The following is an 18182-nucleotide window of genomic DNA, read 5'->3' on the forward strand; positions in this document are numbered from 1 at the left end:
TATATTCGACACTCTCTGCCAACACCATAATTCAGAGGCATCAGTTCTTCTTCATTCTTCCTCATTCATTGTCCAGCTTTCGCGTGCATATGAGGGGATTAAAAATACAATACCTTGGGTCAGGTGCACCTTAGTCCTCATAGTGACATCTTTGCTTTTTAATACTTTAAGAGGTCTTTTGCAGCACATTTGCCCAATGCAGTATGTTGTTTGATTTCTTAACTGCTGCTTCCATGGGTGTTGATAGTGGATCTGAGTAAAATGAAATCCTTGGCAACTTCATTCTTTTCTCCGTTTATCATGATATTGCTTATTGGTCCAGTTGTGAGGACTTTCGTTTTCTTTATGTTGTGGTGTAATCCATATTGAAGGCTGTAGTCTTTGATCTTTATCAGTAAGTGCTTCAAGTCCTCTTTGCTTTCAGCAAGTGAGGTTGTGTCACCCGCATATCGCAGGTTGTTGTTAATGAGTCTTCCTCCAATCTTGATGCCCCATTCTTTATATAGTCCTGCTTCTCAGATTATCTGTTCAGCATACAGATTGAATAAGTATGGTGAAAAGATACAACCCTGACATACCCCTTTCCTGATTTGAAACCACTCAGCATTCCCTTGTTCTGTTCGAACGACTGCTTCTTGGTCTGTGTATTGGTTCTGCATGAACAAAATTAAGTGTTCTGGAATTCCCATTCTTCTCAATGTTATCCATAATTTGTTATGATACACACAGTTGAATGCCTTTGCATAGTCAATAAAACACAGGTAAGCACCTTTCTGGTATTCTCTGCTTTCAGCCAAGATCCATCTGACATCAGCAATGGTATCTCTTGTTCCATGTCTTCTTCTGAATCTGGCTTGCATTTTTGGCAGTTCCCTGTCAATGTACTGCTGCAACTGGTTTGGAATGATCTTCAGTAAAATTTTACTTGTGTGCAGTATTAATGATATTGTTCGATAATTTCCACATTCTTCTGGATCGCCTTTATTTGGAACAGGCACAAATAATGGATCTCCTTCAGTTGGTTGGCCAGGTAGCTGTCTTCCAAATTTTTTGGCATAGCTGAGTGAGCACTTCCAATGCTACATCCATTTGTTGAAGCATCTCAATTAGTATTGTGTCAATTCCTGAAGCTTTGTTTTTCACCAATGCCTTCAGTGCAGCATGGACTTCTTCCTTAAATACCATCAGTTCTTGATCATATGCTATGTTCTGAAATGGTTAAACATCAACCAATTCTTTTTGGTATAGTGACTCTGTGTATTCCTTTCATCTTTTGATATTGCCTACGTCATTCAGTTTTTTGCCCATAGAATTCTTCAGAATTGCAACTTATGACTTGAATTTTTTCTTCAGTTCTTTCAGCTTGAGAAATGCTGAGCATGTTCTTCCCTTTTGGTTTTCTAACTGTAGGTCTTTGCACATTTCATTATAATAGTTTACTTTGTCATCTTGAACCACCCTTTGAAATCTTCTGTTCAGCTCTTTTACTTCATCATTTCTTCTTTTTGCGTTAGCTAGTCTATATCCAAGAGCAAGTTTCAGAGTCTCTTCTAACATCCATTTTGGACTTTTCTTTCCTGCCTTTTTAATGACTTACTGCTTTCTTTATGTATCATGTTCTTGATGTCATTCCACAGCTCGTCTGGCCTTCAGTCGTTAGTGTTTAGTGAGTCGAATCTATTTTTGAGTTGTCTCTAAATTCAGGTGGAATATACTTAAGGTCATACTTTGGCTCTTGTGAACTTGTTCTAATATTCTTCAGCTTCAACTGGAACTTGCATATGAGCAATTTATGATCTTTTCCACAGCCAGCCACTGGCCTTGTTCTGACTGATGATATTGAGCCTTTCCATTGTCTCTTTCCACAGATATAGTCAGTTTGATTCCTGTGTATTCTTCCTGGTTAGGTCCATGTGTGTAGTTGCTGTTTATGTTGGTGAAAAAAGGTATTTACAATGAAGGAGTAGTTGGTCTTGCTAAATTCTATCATGCAATCTTCAGTGTCATTTCTGTCACCAAGGCCATGTTTTCCAACTACTGTTCCTTCTTCCTTGTTTCCAACTTTCACATTCCAATCACCAGTAATTATCAATGCATCATGATTTCATGTATGATCAATTTCAGACTGCAGAAGTTGGTAAAAATCTTCAGTTTCCTCATCTTTAGAATTAGTGGTTGGTAGGTAAATTTGATTAATAGTTCATATTAACTGGTCTTTTATGTAGGCGTATGGATATTATCCTATCACTGGCAGCATTGTACTTCAGGATAGATCTTGAAATTTTTTTTTGATGATGAATGTGATGCCATTCCTTTTCAATTTGTCATTCCTGGCATAGTAGATGATGTGATTGTCCAGTTCGAAATGACTAACACCAGTCTATTTCAGCTCACTAATGCCTAGGATATCAATGTTTATGTGTTCCATTTCATTTTTGAGGACTTCCAATTTTCCTAGATTCATACTTCTTGGATTCCGTGTTCCTATTATTAATGGATGTTTGCAGCTGTTTCCTCTCATTTTGAGTTGTGCCACATCAGTAAATGAAGGTCCAGAAAGCTTGACTCCATTCACGTCATTAAGGTTGACCCTACTTTGAGGAGGCACCTCTTACCCAGTCATATTTTGAGTGCCTTCCAACCTGGGGAGCTCATCTTCCGGCACTGATCAGACAGTGTCCTGCTGCTATTCATAAAGTTTTCACTGGCTAATTTTTTCAATAGACCGCCAGATCCTCCTTCTTCCTAGTCTGTCTTAGCCTGGAAGCTCAGCTAAAACCTGTCCACCATGGATGACCCTGCTGGTATTTGAAGTACTGATGGAATATCTTCCAGCCTCATAGCAACATGCAAGCCACCACCATACGACAAACTGACAGACGTGTGGGACTTATTTGCATAGTCCCACCTAATCATTTTGTGGGCATCACAAAGGTTATGGCTTTACCCACCCATTGCCATCGAGTCCCATAGGGTTTCGAAGGAGCGCCTGGTGGATTTGAACTGCCGACGTTTTGGTTAGCAGCTAAACTCTTAACCACTACGCCACCAGGGCTTGCAAGGTTATGGCTAGAAGGGCCCATATTAAGTAACTCAGTGCACCACACACATTTTTCCTCCTTTTGATTAGAATCCATCTATTGGGTCCTTGACCAAAACATTCAGTAACGGTAGCTGGGCACCAACCATGTCTTCTGGTCTCATGGCAAAGGAAGTAGTAATTCATGGAGGCAGTTAGACCCGAACTTCATTTCCTTCTCGATCCCTGGGTCTCCTTCTTCTTCTACTGCTCTAAGCAAATAGAGACTAATAGTTGTAACTTGAGTGTCCTTTCTGTATCTTCTAAGTGTGTGTGTATCTTTTGAATTTCATATCATGTATATGTATTAGCTGTTTATAAAAATACCATTTAATAAAAAATTGTACATTTGGTTTGATTAGATTTTAAGTTACATACAAGGAGAAAAATTGTATTGTCAAGACCATACTATTCCCTTGTCTATGCAAGGCCACAGCCAAGTTACCGATGAATTAACCAAGTGTTCTTGTTTCCGCTTAACTTTAACTTACTTGTAGCTCACTTTGGAAATAAAGTTTATTATTAATGATCTTGCAAGCTGGGTTATCCACTGTTGGCATAATGTGAAATTCAGTTAGCAGGATTGATAGTACTCCCTGTCGGATCAGGACCATATGCATTTATTTAAGGTTGCCTCTTGAAAAATGAATGTCAATGTTTATAAGACAAAGATCTTGTATGTTTTCCAAGAGCTACTGTGAATTGGCTTGTTTCTAAAGATTCCTTCTGAGGATGATACTGATAAATACAAAAAAGACTTGAAGTGATATGATTTCTTGAGCTCAGACATGCCCTTTTAACTATAAGACAGTGCACTTTCAGAATGAGGGTTGTTATTATAAGATTCTGAATTTTTTTTTTTTTTAACTCTTAGGAGTGTTGGATTATAAATATGACATGATATACATGTATGTATGAGTAGGAGATGAACTTTTTAAACTCTGAAAGAATGGATTCACAGGAGGTTTTGTTTTCTGGTTTTTTTTTTCCTTCTTCCTTCTACAGTAAAAGCCCCTAGGTGGCGCAAATAGTTTGCACTGGGCTTCTAACCTAAAGGTTTGGTGGTTTGAAACCCCCTCTTCCCTGCCAACCACACTGTGGAAGAAAGACCTCACAATTTGCTTCCATAAAGATTACAGCCCAAAAAAACCCTTTGAAGCAGTTCTTCTCAATAACACGTGGCCTCACTATGAGATGGAATCGACCGGATGGTAACGGGTTTTTGGGGGGGTTGGGGGGGGTCTAAAATAGTAGATTACCATGCTGTGTTGGGGATCCCCAAGACCACTCCCAGGTTCAGTGATTGACTAGGAGGACTCACAGGAATCAACATACAGTTGATTCTTATGGTTATATTTACTACAAGGAAGGGATGCAAAGCAAAATCAGCAATGGGAAAGAGCACCTGGGGAGGAAGAATCCAGAGGAAACCAGGTAGAAGCTTCCAATACTCCCCTTCCAGTGAAGTCACACCAACCAAAAACCAAACCCAGTGCCGTCGAGTTGATTCCGACTCATAGCGACCCTATAGGACAGAGTAGAAGTACCCCATAGAGTTTCCAAGGAGTGCCTGGTGGATTCGAACTGCTGACCTTTTGGTTAGCAGCCGTAGCACTTAACCACTACACCACGAGGGTTTCCGTGGAGTCATACAGGATGCACTTAATTCCTCCAGCAATGAGTAGTGAAACACGTGTGAAATGTTTTCTACAGGGAATATCATCAGGCAGTGGTGGGAACTCTCCTAAAATCCAGGTTCTCAGACATCATCCAAGGGCCAACCTTACAATCAAGACTTTATAAGGATAGCAGTCTCAGACTTGCTATGTTAACTCTTCCGCACACATGCTGTCTCATATTCTTTTCAGGAAAGCTCATAGTATTGATGATTTCTTGTAGCTTTTCCTTCAGTTCAATTGCCAGGAGTTCAAGATGGAGGGGTGTGTGGGTGTGTGCGCTCCTTCCTTTTAAAGGCATAATGGTTAAAAAACATGGACTCTGTAATCTGACTACCTAGGTTCTCTCATTTGCTAGCTAAAAATTGAGAATAATACTAGTACCTACCTCATAGGGTTATCATAAGGGTCAAATGAGTTGATATATGTCAAGTGTTTAGAAGAGTGCCCTGGCATATAGTAAGTGCTATAAAAAGGTATGTATTATCGGTATTGGTTCTGTTTTTGACTCAGAGACTACAAAATGATGTCATCCGATTCCAAGACTATCAAAAGTGACCATCTCTCAATTTTAAGGTGCAAATTGGCATATGTTCTTATGTCAAAGTATGGAACAATATTACCGTTATCCAGCATTTAGTTTTCTGGCCTTCTCAATTATCCAGAACAAAGCAAAGAAACAGGAGATAAGCAGAAAGCTCAAAGGATGCATGCTAACTATTTTCTCAGGCCCTATTTACTCTTTTTTTTTAGGCATAGTTCTTACAAATTTGATTATGAGATGCAGTAAATTAAAATGAGATCAGAAGGTTAATGATGATAGGGCCCCCCGAGTTTTAAAAAGTGGCAATCTGACAGTAAGGAAGAATATATAAAAACTAACATAGAAAGTTTCAAAACCATAGCAGGGCTGTTTAATGAAGAGACAAAACAGATTTTAGTTATCTGTGAGGGTTTCACTGTACAGGACAAAAATTAATGTTTTTTACAAAGGCCATGAGATGTCAGGAAATATTTAAATTCTCTTCCCTTAAACCTTTATACACGAGCAAACATTTATTGAGTGATATAATGTTTTATGTTGTTTACAGAAATAATAGTCACTGCCTTTAGGAAGCTCACAGAGTGGCAAAGAACCATTTGAGAGTAAGTTGCAGACATGATGCTCTTTGTCCTTAAAGACTTCAGTGTGTATTTTCTAAAAAAAATGAAGATTTTTCTTATTTAGCCACGGTAATCAAAATCAGGAAATGGACATTGATACACTACTATTATCTGATTTACAGACCGTTTTCCAGTCTTAATAGTGTGCTATTAATGTCCTTTAGAGTAAAAGGAAAAAAATACAGATTTTTCTTCCTGATTGAGGCTCCAGTCAAGGATCACAGATTGCATTTAGTTATCACCTCTCTTACCTGGCACGGTTCCTTAGTCTTTGTTGTTCATCGGCATTGACAGTTTTGAAGAGTACAGGCCAGCTATTTTGTAGAATGTCCCTCCTGATTAAATTCAGGTTTTGCATTTTTGGTAGGAATGCCACAGAAATGATATAGTATCCTTCACAGTGCATCAAATCATAGACAAACAATTTACCCCAAAGCTTTTTTATGTAACCTGGTCCCTGTCTGACTCTCTGGACTTTGCTCAATGTCCTCATCTGTAAAATGGAAATGATAATAGTACCTGTCTATGAGGACTATTGTGAGAAGTCATTGTGTTAATGTGTATAAAAAAAAACAAAAAAATAATGCCTGACACACAATAACTCAATAAAGGATTGTTAAGTTATTATATGCTGCTGCTATAGTGCTATACTCCATCCCTCACTGTCTCTTTGTTATCCTCAAACAGGCCTTCATCTTACACCATATACCCATTTCCTCTACCTGGAATGTTCTTTTCCCCAGATCGTGGCAATCCTAGTTTCTTTGATCGTTTAAGTCCCAGATCAAATGTCTACTCCTAGAGGAGCCTTCCTGTGACCACCCTTCTATCACATTACTTTGCTTTATGTTCTTCATAGCACTCCTCACTATCTGAAACTTTCTCACACATTTTACTTATTTTGTGTCTATCTTCTGCCCTTAGACCATAAACTGCACAATGATAGGGACCTAAAACAATGCCTTTTGATAGTAGGTGTAAAAATATACACCCACTCCTCAGTTATTGACATGGTTAGGTTCCAAAGACCAGTTCGTTATGCAGAAATTGACATAATGTGAAAATGGAGGATGACCATATCAGATCACAAAATGGAGGATGACTACATCATTACATAACTGCCAAATTACATCATTACATAACTGCCAAACCACTGAGAATCATGGCCTAGCCAAGCTGACACATAACCTTAACCATCACAGAGGACGTTACTCTCACCTCGTACCTCGGCATTCGTTACTGCCAGATGTACGTTGTTAATGCATAAAATAGATTTTTTACTATTGCCGTCAATGCGAAATGTCAGATAATAAGATAGCCGATAAATGACGAGTAGCTGTATTTTTTTTAAATAATTTTTATTGTGCTTTAAGTGAAAGTTTACAAATCAAGTCAGTCTCTCACATATAAACTTACATACACCCTACTACATACTCCCACTTACTCTCCCCCTAATGAGTCAGCCCGCTCCCTCCTTCCAGTCTCTCCTTTTGTGACTGTTTTGCCAGTTTCTAACCCCCTCTACCCTCCCATCTCCCCTCTAGACAGGAGATGCCAACATAGTCTCAAGTGCCCACTTGATACAAGTGAGTAGCTGTATTTTGAATGAACACTTGAAACTCACCTCCTCTGTGTTCATGTTTCTTTTCCTTTCTGGCAAGCCGAAAGCTTATAGCCACAACTTTTAGAGATGTTGCCCATCATTGTAACTAGACTTTCCCCCCCTTCTTACCCATCCGTCCAGTCCTCCTGAGAGAATGCGGACTCTCTAGACATCACTGTAGATTGCCTACAGCTACCTATTTTCATTTTATTATTTGCACTGTAATTGTTTTCTGGGCTTTTGTTCAGGGACTTCCCTGCCTCTGGCTGGTGTCTTGTTGAGATTGCAAGATATAGATCAGTTACATTTACTCACCATGTTCCCCATCTTAACCCTTCCAACTCATTTAATTTATCCTCAGTTTTAATCATTCCCTTATGGGGACCTCTGCAGTTGGAGAAAATCAAAACATGTCAGCAATCTGTTAGAGAAAGTAAATGTGTAAGAAAGCATTAGGGAGCTTTCCTGTAAATGACTCAGCTGCTGTTACTTGTTTTTCTGACATCATGCAACTATTCCAGTCACCAAAAGCACCTTTTCCAAAACTTAACATATTTATAAAATGCACACAACTTTCTGTCTGATGTAAGTATTAACAAAGGTTATACCAACTTCTGAAACATGACTGATAAACTCTAATCGCTAAGCAGGAAAATTTTGTTCGTTTAAGCTGACACAATTTACAATGAGAATGACTGTGGAATAGTAAATCTAGCCTCAGTCTTCTCCAAACAAATGATTCCTGATCTCCATTTTGTAACACTCCAGGATCTCCAGTTATCTCAAGTGATGTCATAAAATTCTTAAAGCAAAATTAACTTTAATCTCTTAAATCTTTAAAGCAAACGCTACATTGTACTTTTTTCCACTTGCAGAAGAACTTAGCTTGTTATTCAGATCAGGGTGACCTTTAAGGATGTTCATGAGTGAAGAGGGCTTCAAGAGAAGTAACCCATTCACTTTACTTCCGCGCCGCCCAAACCTATTTATACAGGTGGCTTGTGGTATTAGAGTTTATCAGGGTGTAAGCAAATAAATTCTTGGTCTACTTCAAAACAGGTATTTATATGACCTTTATAAAAGAGCGAAAAAAATTGTAGGCAGTAAATGTTTCCTGACGTTGATGTGTGTTACATTAAATCAGTTTTAATTTTCTAAATTCGAATTAAGTATTTAGAGATTTAATATTTTATAGATATTACAGTATTATTTTGTCCTACATTTTCTATAACTGCAGAATTCTTTATTCAGATATTCCTCCCTTAGCCTATTTCTTTTGATATCCAGAGGTGGGAAAAATTGTTTATTTTTTACATTTATAAAATTATATCCGTTACCACCCCTAATGCAAGTAATTACATTTATATGATACTTATTCTTACATTATCAAGTGAAAGATTGCTTACTCTTCCTATGTTTTATATAGGCAATATTTGTAAATTGTTGGAAGTTTTTTGTGTGTGTTTGCTTGTTTGAAAGAGCTGCTTCTTTTTTTTTTGGTTTGTGTTAATGTAGTCAGTTATTTATACACAAAAATCAAGAGAAACTTTGTCATATAATAAAGTTTGTCTCTCTTTTCTTTTTAGAATATTCTCTTTTCTGGATGTCGTTACCCTGTGTCGCTGTGCTCAGGTCTCCAGGGTAAGAATGGTTGACATGATACAGGGGAATCTTCCTGACATTCATGATGTCAGCCTCTGTATAGTAGGCTAGCCATTTACTTCAGGTGTTATTTGTATGTTATGTTTCAAAGGATAGTATTTGAACCATGGCATACCTAATTCTACAATGGGATTATATTTAATTTTTATAACACTTAACAATTTACATAGTATAAACAGAGGAAACTTTTTCAGTGCAAAAAAAAACATTAAAAATTAAAAGGCTTGGCTCAGAATTATGATGGAATAGTGTTTTATTATGTTTTTCTGGTTAAGAATCTTGTACATATGAAACAATACTAAGAGCTATAAGGATTTCTTAGTATGTGAGAGCAAATGCACTATAACTAATCAAATATATTTTCTTCTGGTACAACTCAGAACATTTTGCGAGGAGGGCAGGAGAGAAGCAGGGAGATGAGGGAAAGAAACCTTTTTTGACTTATATGTTGTGTTATGTGTGCAGCCTTATAAGGATCTTTCAACAATGTTGGATTTTACAGTGGCAAATACAATAAATTTATCCAAGTCCCCAGATGACCTTTCTTCCATTTAGCAAAAGAGTCGATAGAGGGATGGGAGGGGGGAGAGAAAGGGGAAATTACTATCTGGGAAGTAGTGAGTTTTCATCTATGATGATGGGGAGGTTGGCATCGACTAAGGTAATGATTACACAATCTGGCTAATGTAGCTGTTATCACTAAGCTGTACGTCAGCAAAAACAAAGGTGAAATGGCAAATAAAGTGTTTTATATAACTTTACAACTACAACAGCAGCCAAAAAAGGCTGCACCTATTGATACTACTTAGGTACAATTAAATGCTTCATGGGATTAGTTTTCTTGGTTTGAAGGTTTAGGGTCATGGCTTTGTGTGTCTGTGTAGTCAGTTGGCCTAAAATCATTTTGGAGTTTCTGTCCTACCTCCTAGTTTGGTGCATAGCACCTGGGGCCTTAAAAGCTTACAGTTGGTCAAGAGACCTCTTGAATTGGAGAAGGAAATGAACCGCAGGTTTAATTTCCTCCATGAACTACTTACTACCTCCTTTGCCATGAGACCAGATGAAATGGATGATGTCCAGCTACCGTTACTGAATGTTATGATCAAGAACCCAATGGATGGATTCTGATCAAAAGGAAGAAAATCATAGAGCAGAACTTCAAATTAATATGGAAACCAGACTTGCTGAATCCGTTGAGATAAACAACAGTTTAGCTCCATTAATAAAGAATGCTTGCCTTGAGCATTGCAGTATTATAAAGAGTTCAGACTGACAATAAATTATCTAAAGTATATGTCATGGATTGAATCGTATCCCCCAAAAATAACTTGATTAGACCATGATTCCCAGTATCATGTGGTTGGCCTCTGTTTTGTGATTTTCCTGTGTTATAAATCATAATCTCTGCTTGTGGTGAAAGAGGATTAGGGTGAGATATAACACCTTTGCTCGGGTTACATCCTTGACCCAGTGTAAACGGAGCTTCCCTGGGTGTGGCCTACACCACCTTTTATCTTACAAGAGATAAAAAGAAAGGGAAGCAGACAGAGAGTTGGGGACCTCATACCACCAAAAAAGCAGTGTCAGGAGCAGAGCGCCTCCTTTGGACCTGAGGCTCCTGCACTGAGATGCTCCTAGACCAAGGAAAGAGTAATGGCATCACAAGGAACTTCCTCCAGAGCCGACAAGGTAGAGAAAGCCTTCCCTTGGAACCGGCGCCCTAAATTCGGACTTGTAGCCTACTGGGCTGTGAGAGAATAAACTTAGCTTTGTTAAAGCCGTCTACTTGTGGTAATTCTGTTTTAGCAGCACTAGACGACCAAGACAACATAGATGAGAACTTAAAGGGGCAGAGAGTTGAAATTAATGGTGATAAAACAATATGGGTAGAGATATTGAGAATGGTGACACAATGTGACATATGTAACCAATGTCGTTGAACTGTACATGTAGAATGGATGTTTGGTTATGTATATTTTCACCAAATATACATAACCAAATGTTTGTTTATGTATATTTTCACCAAAAAAATAGGATAGATTGATGGCTTCAACAATATTTTCTCTCAGATGACATGTGCCTGGATTTATCATTTAAAAAAAAAATTGTTCTTATTTTAATGCTTTTATGGTTATTGCCAAATGATTGAAAAAAATCGTTAAAGTTCATTTTTATTTTAATTATAGGGTATCAGTTAAATGCCCAATAATGTATTTCTCTTTATATATTTTGAAACAGAAAATATGCTTTCAACAGGTATTTTTCTAAGTAGAAACCTATTTTTACCTTAATTATAATGAACAGTATTTAATTAAAAGAGTGCCTAAAATGAGAGATATTACTGCGCTCTTTGCCTCTTATTTTATCTGTCCCTTTACTATTTTCCCCAGGTAGGCCGTGTTTTGACTTCAGTCATATCACAAAACTATTTTAAGTAGCCTCTGGCTTCAAGCCCCCTCTAAATGAGATTTAGATGATCTAAAGCCCTGTTAACCTTTATTACCATTTTGATTTTTAACTGTCAATAATATTTTTTAATAACATGGCTTTGTGTCATTAACAAAGGCTCTTGAGAATGGTGCATAAAAGTCTAATTTTCATGTTATTGTCCCTCGTTCTTTTCTTAAAAGATATTTGCTAGAATTAAAAAAAAAAAAATTATGGAGAAAACCAAAGTTCATTCACAGAATCAATTTCTACATTATACTTATCCATTTTTGTTAGTTGATATTGATGACAAAATGGTGAGACATAATTAACTGCCCCTGATATAAAGTGTAGAATTATTGTTATTAGAAAATTGCTTTATGAACCATTCCTAATCTCTTTGGTAAGGCACTAGGAAATGCAGAAGTACCTACAATTGTCATTTCTTTTAACAAACTGAACAGTGACTTTTTGTTCATTCATTAAAAATTTTTATTAAGAACCTACTATGAAAAAAAAAAAAAGAACCTACTATGTACCAACTACGTCCTAGGTGCTGGATGTATGATTATCTCATAGAGCATTGTGTTACCATGATGTTATCTGTGTAGGCCGACCCAAGTGTCCCTTCAAATCACCATCATCACATACCCTTAAAAAACAAATAAAAAAGGTCTTACTGTAGAAAATTTGAAAATTCACCATTTTGCTACCTTTAAAGTTGTTTTTGCATCTAAAAAGCCACGCTAAATCTGTGTGTCAGCTGTTTTGGAAACAACCAGTAATTTTTTGGCGATTTTTTAAAATGACATTTCTGTGGCTGGTACTTCTGTGGTCTCTCTGGACATGATTATTACATTGCTCTTACAAATGAGTAGGTTTTCCTTTCTGTTGCCATATGAAGCTGAGATAATCACTGTGGAATAAAATACACAGAGCAGTGTCTAAATCTGTTTAGTTGCACATCTTCACCCCAGAAATGTTGACTTCAGTGAGTTTTAATTGTTAGTTTCATTGCAGGTCCCTCTTTCCACTTAACAGGTGTTAACTTAAAAGAATGGAATTCATAATGCCAGTATACATTAAATCTAGATAGTTGGTACATCGATAGTTATCCTATTATTCTCTGTATTTGAAATAGTTTATTCACTTACTTATTTTAAAAGCAGGCTCTAGAGAGGAACCTGTCATTCCTAATTTTAGTCTGAGTTCTGCATATTTATTGCTTGCTGGAGAAAGTAGTATAAAGAAATGAGAAACACCATACCACTTCAGAAGTTTATTTGCTCAAGAATCTATTAAACATATCATCTTTAAAATTTTTATCTGCTGATGAATGGATAAACAAACTATGGTACATACACACAACAGAGTACTACGCAGCGGTAAAGAACAATGATGAATCTGCAAAGCATCTCACAACATGGATGAATCTGGAGGGCATTATGCTGAGTGAAATAAGTCAATCACAAAAGGACAAATATTGTATGAGACCACTGCTGTAAAAACACATTAAAAAGTTTACACACGTACACACACACACAAAAAGATTTTTTTCACCTGTTGGCTAGCAACTTAAAAAAAACATTGGAAAAATATGAGGCCACTAAAAGAAAAGTAGCATTGAATTCCTCACAAAACCTCAGATATTTCTAGAATGATAAATGCTTGCTTACCTTCTCTCCATGTTTCTGACATATTTCTTGCTGAATGTGTGGTAATTATCCTGGTGCTTATAAATATATCAAGAATTTCTGTTTCACAATTTCTGAGAAATGCCAATAAGTATAGCCAATATTGAATCTTTGTTTTAATTTGTTGAAGATGTAATACTCTAAATTTATAACAGCACTAAGAGTTTTGTTTACATTTTAAATCTTACAGGCAAACTTTTTTGTGTGCTTTAAGCAGAAGTTTGCAAATCAAATCAGTCTCTCATACAAAAACTTATACCCACCTTGCTGTGTACTACTGGCTGCTCTCCCCCTAATGAGACAGCACACTCCTTCTCTCCACCCTGTATTTCCCATGTCCATTCAACCAGCTCCTGTCCCCCTGTGTATAGATAAACTTCTAAAAGGTTTCTGATTAAAATACAGAATGATCCACAAAAAATTAGCTTCTACTGAAGTTATTTGTCACCTAATCCTGAAAAGTTGAAAAGCTTAGACACTTTCTTGCCTCCTTTTAGCTTGTCGAAGCTGAAGTATTATCACTATTTTAAAATTACTGCTGAATCAAGTTAGAGGGAGTGGTGATGAATTGAAAAACATGCTTGAGTGAGCAAATTGATGAGGAGGAAAAGCATTAAGGTCCTTTCATGTATACAGAGAGATGATATTGTCTTTTCTTAGTTGCAGATCACTGTATCACAGTTTCAAGTCTAACTAAGTGATAACTATGGATAACAAATACGTATTGAACACTACTGTGTTTGGAATACTGTCCCCTTCCTTTGGTTTCACCCTCATCTTATTCCCAGTTTAGGGATAGATCAGGAGACTTTTCATCAGCTTAACTTCTATCTCATTTTGGATAGAAACTACAGTCTTCCAGTTAGAAAACAGCTTCTGCCTGATACTTATCACAACTTTGTCCTTTCCCCAACTTCCCTAATCTAAGAGCCTCCTTAACTGTTAGTTTCTGTACCTATTCATTTATAAGATAATCTAACTGGAGAATAAAGTATGGGTCAGGAATAAGGCAGGTCATTGGGGAGTTAGTGGTGGGGTTGAGAAATTTTTTGGCCCATTTCATACATTAGTTGGTTGTTATTAGGTTAAATTGTGAATTTAAATAATTCTGGTTTTTCCCCTTCATTTCAGCTCTTGTTCATTTTTTTTACTTTTTCTTCAAAATAGGCCTGGAATGTTCTGGCTCTGGATGGCAGTAACTGGCAGCGAATTGACCTGTTTGATTTCCAGAGGGATATTGAGGTATAATTATGTGGTGTGTGGCCCCATTTCTCTTGTTAGAATGTAATTACAGCATGGAACAGATTAACCCCAGCCATGCAAATCTTCTCCTTTTCCCTGGAGAGAAAAACTATTAATTTCAGTGTATCTTAACTTCATAAGAGCCTTTGAAGTTCCCAAGAGCTTGTTTAGTTTTTGAGAGTGAACAGAATTATTTCACTGAAACCGGAATCAAAATTTTTATTTTTGCTTTTGTTTTTGCAGTGGAAATGTGAACCTGTGTTTGCTTATTTAAGGAAGTCATTCTGTATTTGTTTATTGAAGAACAAGTAGAGCTAAAACTTGTTGGGGGTAGTATTGGCATATATTCTTGAGATGAGCATTTCGGTTCTTGGGGAGGCTACAGATACTTTTTGTGGAGAATGAAAAAAAGAATAAAGCCAAAATCATTTATTGAATTGTTTTTGCTGTTCTATAGTATAGCTTCACTTAGTATAGCCTGTTATCTCTAAAATAAAGAAACATAATGGGTTTTGGAGTTAGATAAACTTAAAGCTTAACCTGAATTTGAGCTCTCTGGTCCTTACTTTTTTCACCAGGAGGGTGAAAATAATAGCTCCCTCGTAGTGTTATAAGAATTAAATTAGACACTTTTTTTTTCTTTTTTAAGTTCTAGTGGAAATAATTCTCTTGAGATAAGAAGTTTAAAAAAAAAAAAAAGCACACGTACTTTTCATTGTCTTCAGAAAAATGTTTTTAAAATAATACCCATTGACGTTACACTGGGTTTTTATGTTTTTTGCACTTCTCTAATCTTCATGGATGTAAATGTTTATGCCGATACTGCCTGCAAAATCATTCAGCAGGGTTTTGTTGAGACTCTTGTTATATGCAGAGCACCGCAGTAAACACATTAGAAGGAATACAAAAATAATAAAAACAGTTACTGTCTTTCAGTAGGTGTGGTTTAGCCAGGAATGCAGTATACATGTATATAGTAGCATAAGAGCACTATAGGGCACCATTTCCTCAAATACAGAATATCTTACAAATTGAACAAGGTAAATGTTTATGCCGATACTGCCTGCAAAATCATTCAGCAGGGTTTTGTTGAGACTCTTGTTATATGCAGAGTACCGCAGTAAACACATTAGAAGGAATACAAAAATAATAAAAACAGTTACTGTCTTTCAGTAGGTGTGGTTTAGCCAGGAATGCAGTATACATGTATATAGTAGCATAAGAGCACTATAGGGCACCATTTCCTCAAATACAGAATATCTTACAAATTAAACAAGATAAATAAGGATACAGAGTTTAGGCACGTTTCAAGTAGTAGATGGATTAATCAGGAGAGCTTTCTTAAAATATACCAAAAACCAAACCCGTTGCCATCGGGTCGATTCCCACTCAGAGTGACTCTATAGGACAGGGTGGAACTGCCCCATAGGGTTTCCAAGGAGAGAGTAGTGGATTCCAACTGCCGACCTTTTGGTTAGCAGCCAAGCTCTTCACCACTGCAACACCAGGGCTCCAATAAATTAATTAGGTCTTTAAAATGAGAAGAAACCTTTTCTCTTTGTTTATAAATTGTTTTTAAAAAAATCAGGTGTGTTCTTTTCATAAATAGTGAGATAACTTATCTTTTTGTTTACCTGTCTTACAGGGCCGGGTAGTGGAGAATATTTCAAAAAGATGCGGGGGCTTTTTACGAAAGTTGAGTCTTCGTGGCTGTCTTGGAGTAGGAGACAATGCATTAAGGTAAGACCATAACTGTTGATTAACTAATCTCATTGAACCATCCTACCCAGAATAGCATCATCTCACCCAGAAAATACTAAAATAGCTTTTAAATGTCTAAGATCTTTAGAACCCAATCACATATACGTTACTTAGAGCACAAAAATATACAGTAATGGGAAGCATGGGCTGGGGAATAAAACAAGTGCCCCCCGCCAAAAAAAAAAGCCAGATTCCCCATCATAACTGGTTCTTTCTAGGACCTTGAGTATGTTTTTTTTTTTTTTTTTAATTTTTATTTTTATTATGCTTTAAGTGATTTTTTTTTTTTTTAAACATTAATTTACTCAAAGATAGATCATTTGAACTTGGTTGACATACAGATCAGTGTTTAAGGGTTTTGGGTTGAAAATTTATGGATAATTGTGAACCACTTTGGTACCAACAATCAATATTGCCAATAATAAAATCTCTTATTATTATTATTTTTTTGCCTGGAGTGGTGCCCATTTCACTTGAGAGCTTTTACTTTGTTTCTTTCCTATAAAGGACCTTTGCACAGAACTGTAGGAACATTGAAGTGCTGAATCTTAATGGGTGTACAAAGACCACAGACGCGTAAGTATCGTATGTTTTAGAAGGGTGAGTCATAGCCCCTTGTGTCTGGCCTACACTAGCTTTAAATGCAGGCTAGTAAATATATTTAGCAAATTTCATCCTGTTTTTACAGAGGAAAGCTATTTCAAAAGGAAAAAACAACATTAAGGTAAAAATTAAATAAACTTATTTTGGATTTGGCCTAAATCCTGTTTTGATATTTAAAGCAAAACTTAAAAAAAATTGTAGTTGATGTATATGCAGCAGGGATACTAAAAATACAGATTACTAGGATTATTTTTATTTCAAAAAGATACTAGTAACTATATTTCAAAAGCCACAGTAAACATATAATTCTATAAAAATGTGTAACATCTTAACCACAGGACTAAACAGCTTACGATAACCAGTAATGGTGGCATTTATTAAATGGCTCCTTAAATGTGTTGTGTCTGTATCAGTTGCTGTATAAAAAAACTAGACATATCGTCCATCCTTGAGAGGCTTGCAGTTCCAGATATAGTAGACTTAAAAAGTAGATATAATAAACCTTCAGCCCAAGGATGTGAGTTGGTAATTACATGCATCAAATAACATTTGAATATTATGTAGGCATATTGTTGCTTATTGTAAGGTGAAATGAAGTCACTGTAGAAGCATATTTGCACAGGGAGGAGCCAGGGTTATTCACCAAGCCTTTCTGTCCAGAAAAGCCTCATGAAAGAGATGGGATCTTTGAAATTGCTTGGATCAGGGAAAGTAGAAGACAGTCTAAGCATAGGGTGAAAAAAAAAAAAAAAAATTTTTTTTTTTTTTTTTTTTTTTAAGCATAGGGTACACATTGTTTATTTACTATCTTCTTTGAGGTCACAACATTGTTAATGTTTAATGTAAGAAAGTGTCTGAAAGACAAGGACTGTGGTTATTAATTCATTCTGCTAGTAAGTATTATTCATGTGGATTGATTTGGAAACTAATATGAGAGACAGATTTACTGGTACCTTCTTCTCACTGCTGCTTTATATCAGTAACTCTACATTTCTTTTAGATAGATTACCTTTTGATTTTCTGTTTTCTTTGAATACTTAGTGTTACAGAGATTAAAAATTCAACCATTTAGTATCTAGAAAAGTTAAATATAATTTACACTTTTTTCTGGGAATTTTTCCTATCCCGAAGATACACTGGCAGAAATATAGTATATGTCTAAGGTTGTTCATTTGTACTGTTTCTAATAACAAACATTACATTATTTGTAATAGCAAGACTAGAAACAACCCAAATATGTATCGGTAGCAGAGGGTTTAAAAGAAATGAGA

General features: G+C 36.4%; 1 protein-coding gene across 4 annotated transcripts in view; it reads left to right on the top strand.

The window, feature by feature from the left end:
* The window catches only part of FBXL20 (F-box and leucine rich repeat protein 20), a 97794-nt gene that overhangs the window by 41205 nt on the left and 38407 nt on the right, over positions 1-18182 (top strand). For 2 of the 4 annotated variants that reach the window (XM_064271131.1, XM_064271132.1), the window contains exons 3-7: positions 5269-5331; positions 9109-9163; positions 14473-14547; positions 16193-16287; positions 16816-16884. In XM_064271131.1, coding sequence (XP_064127201.1) covers positions 5269-5331; positions 9109-9163; positions 14473-14547; positions 16193-16287; positions 16816-16884 — 357 coding nt within the window. The remainder of the gene's footprint in view (positions 1-5268; positions 5332-9108; positions 9164-14472; positions 14548-16192; positions 16288-16815; positions 16885-18182) is intronic. The other 2 variants (XM_064271133.1, XM_003414688.4) reach the window with 1 other exon arrangement.

This window comes from Loxodonta africana, chromosome 18 (genome assembly GCF_030014295.1).
Source record: "Loxodonta africana isolate mLoxAfr1 chromosome 18, mLoxAfr1.hap2, whole genome shotgun sequence".
Lineage (NCBI taxonomy): Eukaryota > Metazoa > Chordata > Mammalia > Proboscidea > Elephantidae > Loxodonta > Loxodonta africana.